The sequence below is a fragment of the Megalops cyprinoides genome, chromosome 6, assembly GCF_013368585.1.
Source record: "Megalops cyprinoides isolate fMegCyp1 chromosome 6, fMegCyp1.pri, whole genome shotgun sequence".
Lineage (NCBI taxonomy): Eukaryota > Metazoa > Chordata > Actinopteri > Elopiformes > Megalopidae > Megalops > Megalops cyprinoides.
This window is the reverse complement of record NC_050588.1, coordinates 22,548,308-22,554,307: the sequence shown is the minus strand read 5'-3', so window position 1 is coordinate 22,554,307 and position 6,000 is coordinate 22,548,308. Positions and strand designations below refer to the sequence as shown.

General features: G+C 42.5%; 1 protein-coding gene across 2 annotated transcripts in view; it reads left to right on the top strand.

Moving 5' to 3' along the window:
- The first annotated feature begins 271 nt into the window (after nt 1-271).
- The window catches only part of srgap3 (SLIT-ROBO Rho GTPase activating protein 3), a 76,767-nt gene continuing 71,038 nt past the window's right edge, over nt 272-6,000 (top strand). For both annotated transcript variants that reach the window (XM_036530479.1, XM_036530478.1), the window contains exon 1: nt 272-838. In XM_036530479.1, the coding sequence (XP_036386372.1) occupies nt 772-838 (67 nt within the window). In that variant the 5' untranslated portion in view covers nt 272-771. The remainder of the gene's footprint in view (nt 839-6,000) is intronic.

Genomic DNA, 6,000 nt, shown 5'->3' with positions numbered 1-6,000 from the left:
ATAGCTGCATCAGGGTTATTGTTTTTTTTTTTTTTTTCTTCAGTCACTATTTGTTTTCCTCGCCTGAAACCATTTTGGATTTTAGTGGCACAATTTCAAAACACTTTCCGTCCATTCCCCTCTCGCTTGTCCCCATTCACAGCTACAATGAGTACATAACTACAAAATATAAAGGAGGGAGGGGGTGCTCTTGCAGTGGGAGGAGTCCGATGTGACGTCTGCCTCAATTCATTCCATCCTGCAGCGAAAAATCCTCAGTGTGCAGAGCCATTCTAATGATGCACATCGATTGCCCAGCGCGCACAGCTGCTCATTTATGGACACGAGGATATAATATAACTTAGGAATGGAACGATACACAAAGGCGCATCTTTCGCAATCCGTTTCATTTCTCAGATAAACACATTTTTTTCCTCTGCTGCAGCTCGCGTTTTGGATGGCATGCTATCACAAGAAAGGAGGAGCTCCCATTTCCCCGCTGTAGTGTAGTAGTTCTCTGCGCTATCGTAGACGATAAAATAGCCCAGTGCAGGTGAGCATTTGAGTGAGTCTTCAAAGTTTTACTTGAAACGGTACTGCTTAGTTTACAGAAGAACTTCGTCAGGGAAGACACAAATAAATCGAAGATTCGCACTTTGTGGTTTTTACAGGACACACTGAATCTTAAGCGCTGTGACACCGAAAAACAGTAACAGCCACGTTCGATCAAGCAAAAGCTTCTTACCACGTTTGGACATCTCACAAGACCCTACCCTTCAGACCTCAGGAAACATGTCATCTCAAACTAAATTCAAGAAGGACAAGGAGATCATAGGGGAGTACGAGACACAAGTGAAAGGTGCGTGCTCTTGATATCTTGATAGATGCATCTGTTATCGTGCGATTAGTTTGTTCATGATACCAAATTTGCGGGTTTTCACCGCGGATATCATGCAGCAGTTTTTAAACTCAGGATAAGGTTTAGAAGCACAAGTAGTCGATTTATGCCACATATAACTGGCAATATTATTGACTTAAATGTGTACGTGTTGGATAATTGTTGAAGGATTGCGTACAGTAGTATTAAGAATTAAGGAAAGGCAGATTTGTTCCTTAGTGGTTGCATCAGTAGCAATTGCATAATTGCATGTCATCCCATAGGTTAGCCACCCCAATTCAGCTTCCCTCTGCGCGAGCTGTTATGAAGTATTTAGATGTCTGCGCGTGTAAGCATACATGCGTAACATGTTAGCGGATAGTTCGGTGTGACAGTGATTTTTTTTTTTCGAAAAAACCACCTAATTTAATGCAGGATCGAAATGAGTTGTGATTGATGATGGTGGCAGCAAGGGTGTCGGAACCTTGCCAGCCTCCGTGATATCTGTTATAATTCTTTAAATGATTAGATGTCCATTTCACCGCATAGGTTTGGATTGTCAAATCCTATAATGTAATCTGACGCCCTGTGGGTCCACCAGTTTAAGTGGCCCTAAAGTTAAGGCATCTTGTTTTATGTCAGTTGTGTCAGGCGAACGCTGCTGCCTGTGGTGTTGCTGGGTAGAATGATCTTTGTGCTTAAAGTCAGTCTGAGCGCACAGGCAGATGGGTGGAACTCTGGAGCAAGGTCCCTTAATTGTTTGCCATTGTTACGATCTGCGAACCAGGCCTTTGTAGTCAGTCTAAAGAAAGGACGGAATAGAAACCGGGTCATATGTAAACTTACACACGCATATACATTTACTCACAGGAGATAGTACATGCAGAAACGACGTGTCATTACTGGTCTCATTTACAGCTTTGCTGTGAATTTTTCGCACAGTAAAAATGCATGTTGCAGTATGCATTATTCTTTCTAGTTTTCATACCTCTCCACTTCTAACATGTAACATTTCTGGTAAACTGTCTAATTGTCTGTTAATAATACGTGTTTCAAAGCTTCCAAATCATCCATCCACACTTTAAGACTGCACCTCTTGCAGTCTTAAAGCATTAATTTTACAGCACATGCATGACGGTTTGCTACTCTGCATATTGTCCATCCAGACAGCGGGATATATCCTGTGGCTATAAAGGTTAAGTACCTTGCTCAAGGGCAGCTGCAGTACTCCACCTGGTATTTCAGCCTGCGCTATTGGGGTCACCAGCCTAAGTCCCTAACTAGTATGCAATAAAAAGATCTATACGGTCTTCAGAGCCACGCACCTTGTGCTGCAGGCACAAACTGCTCCATTTGTTTGTCGTTGTGTTTAATATGCAACTGTGCCATTTCTCACTAACAGCACGCTCCACTGTTTTGCCTCTAGCAGACGGATGTCTGTCAGGTGACACAGAAACCTTGGAACAGCAGACGGCCAGTCATTGACTTTGTTTGGCAGGGCCCTGGGGGCACCAGGTCCTCCCATGAGGCCTGAGGGGGTTTTTGGGGATGAAAGTCTGTCCAAAGCAGGAGTACCTCTTTTCTCAGCAGGCCTCCCCAGAGACAGGCAGCACTTAGAGGGCCTGGCTCCCTCAGTCCATGACCCTGTGCTGCCCCATGAAAGCCTGGTGTCCATATGGGCGACAATCCCAGAGACTAGACTAAGTGCTGTGTTGTGTAGCATATCTCATTCTCTGTAAAAAGGGAAGTAACAGTGCGAGAAGAGAAAAACAGACAAAACATGCACAGGAGTGGGGAACTTTTGTGGAACTTCTTTGTAGATCCTTTTGACCGTTTAGTGGTAATATAAGGGTACTGTTGTTATTTGGTAGGAGCTTACCAGTCCTGAGACAAAGTTCACCTGCAGCAGTTCATGTAAGATTGCTGTGATTTTAGCATCCTGTTACTAAACCAGAATCGGATAGTTCAGGTGATTTAGGGGTGGGGCCATGGTTTTGCCTTTGAGTAGTGGGTTGATTCCAACCCTAGAAGCATTGGAACTACAAAGCATTGTGACTATGACAATCAAATGGCAAGAAGTCACTTGGTGACAGTGGGTGCAGTATGGAAGATACCTTTACCTATAGTGAAGTGTGACTGTACTATACCCTGTAAAAATGACCCTTGGGGTGTAGGGCATGTTAGTGAATGAGTGAAGATCTCTGTTGTTTCAGGGTCTGCTTTCTTGCATGCAAAAATGTATGTGAATACATAATATAATTATATGTCACTCCCTGTGTAGAGTAAATAACCATGTTGATTTATCTGTTTTTATTCTGCAGTACTGTAAGCTTGGTAAAAGCAATGCCATTTCCAAAGGGGACTGCTGCTTATTTTGGGTATTCACACACAATGCTTTTCAAACATATTTATGAAAGTACAACCTTGGTAAATTACCTCTGACCACTGGACTATTTTTATTTGGTTTGAAGAAAACCTCATAAAGTATAACATAACAGCCTGGTCAACCCACCCCCTCTCCCTGATCCAAAAAAGATGTCATTGTCATTTCACAGTAAATTACCTTCTGTTTAATAATAGAAAATGGATGTATAAATTATTCATACAAAATGATAAGTGTGCATGTTAAATCTCCAGATTCGATTCTTTGAAAGAGAGCAAATCCCAAGCTGACCATGCAGTTGAAAGTAAACATATAGACCCAAAACAGAGTTATACAAGGACTCAAATAGAGGAAATTGTGCTATTTGAAGCGTTTCTCTCCTGGACATGTCCATGCACAAGTCTGACTAGTGAAGATAGATAAATAAAATCATGGGTTTTGGTGCAGTATTCTAATATTTGGCTTTGTTGTAATGTAACTTATGTAGCCCTCAACACAGATATGTTTAATGTGTTCAATATTTGCATTGTACACATTAATTTCCACTGTTGGCAAAAAGTGCATAGATTAAGCTAAGAAAAGAAGACATTTTAAAGCATTTCAGCAAACAGATTTTCACAGCGACAGCAATTTGTCATCCTGCTGAGTAGAATGGCCTCTGTTGTAACCTTAAGTCACCACACAAGGCCTTCTTCAAAACTGTGGACATGAAATTTTGAATGGATTAGGCGTGTTCAGGTTTTCAATTTTTTGAATTGAGCACATGTACAGGAAAAAGCCAGTGGGCTGTGAGAGAAAGTTCAAATATGTCTGTGCATGCTGTGCAGAACTGCAGTAATAATGCTGGGTCCAGCCGTGCAAAAGTGTCTGCCTGTTAAGCTCAGCTGAACTTTCAGATCCCCCGACTGCTGGGGAGGGAATGTCAGAGATCAACACTACAGCAACATCCTGAGCGAACGACCAGTGAAAAAAAGGGCAGAAGGGTTCAGGAAGAACAGGATGTCCCTAAAGCTGATATAGAAGTGCGAAAGCAAATTCAGCAATTTTAGCATAGTCTTTCATTTTTCAGTGTGCAACAGTTAGCTCCTCAGTGTCACTGTATAGCTGTTCAGAGTAAAAAAATCTGTGGAATACAATGCAATATTAGTGGTATCTTACACACAACTTATTATTAATAAGTACATTATTCTACCTAGTAAATTATATCAATTGATGTTTGGAGCTTTAAGCCAGTACAGTAAGCTGTACCACATAAATGAGAATATTTTTGAAAAACATATTATCAACAAGTAAGCATGTATGTAGAGGCTGGTACATGGAATGTTTGTGAACTGCAGCATTAGATGACAAAGTGCTGCTGACCGTGTCATGTCATCATGTAGGTATCCCAACCCAATCACATTTTGTGTTACCCTGCTATTGTTGTTTGAAATTGCCTGCAGTATTCTTGACTTTCTGTATCCGTGGTAGCTCTTCAGGATAAACCGGTTTAACGGAGCTGTGCTTCATTGACCTGAAAAATAAAAGAATCTTGACTGTTTCACGGGAATATGATGCATACAAGATACCAGGGGTAGGTTTCACTTGCAGTGATTAAAGCTGATCCACTGTGGGTCTAAATCACCCATGTGGAAAAAGATGATTGACCAAATGAGCCATTATGTCATGGATAAGAGCTAATTGGGGCTTGTGAAATACCTGCCATGCTTTCAAGAGGGGTGACAGCAATTGACATTTGAGCTGCTAGTTATTGAACGTGTTAATCACCCAGCAAGTGCACAGTGTAGAGAACCTGAAATCAAGGTAATTCCCTCAATGCAGGCTGCCAATTGGTGTGAAGCTGGTGATGCTTTTTTTGGGTTTTGCTCCAGAGGTAAAACCTGGTCTCGTTCTGAGAGGATGACAGCCTTTCTCACGACAGGGAAACGATGACGCTGATGTCTTCAGGATCACACGGAGGATGTCCGACCCTCATCTTGAAGGAATGTGTTGAAAGAGATCAGGGAACACTTAAAGCAAACAGTGTAAAAAAAGGTGTAAATAATGTAGGTTGACAGGATGAATAATAGAGTAGGAGATGGCTGTGAGGGGGTGGGGGTGGGGCTTTGTGAAGATGGAACAAGTGACTGAAACACCACTGGAAAATGGGGAGAAGACATGATCGCTGGGGCTGCTCTGTGGGCTGCTATATGGTTGTGGGAGAGTGTGTGTTTTCAGAGAGGGAATCTGTCCCATCTTCACTTCAACATGCATTGCAGCAGAGCCAAACGATGGACTCTGTAATGAGCTGCATAGCTGCCAAACCAAAGTTTGCCAGTGATATGGTGTAGGTAATAGCCATGGCTGTTGCATATTGGCTCCATGTGAGAATGACTCCAGGGTAGGGCTATGTGGGTAAGTCCATGTGAACCAGCTGGAGTTCTGCTCAGACTGCTTAGTCCCATAGCATGGAGGTGACAACTGATACCTGTGCAGGACATCACTTACTTCAAACTCATTGGAATTCACCCCTTGGTATGGAAGGAATGATAGTTGCAGTGTTCAAAACAGGTGTCCCTACCTAATAGCTGGGACAGTGTTGCAAGTAAATGTCACTGAGGGAAGGAAGAGGACCTTCTCTAGGGATGCTGAGTAAGAGGATCATTATTTAATGGGAGAAGCACAGTTGCTGGGGCCATTGTTAGCCACTGTATGCTTTTGATTACAGCCTACCAGGGAAGGGGGGCTTTTTTGAATTTGTACAGCTCGTCTGAACACAGCA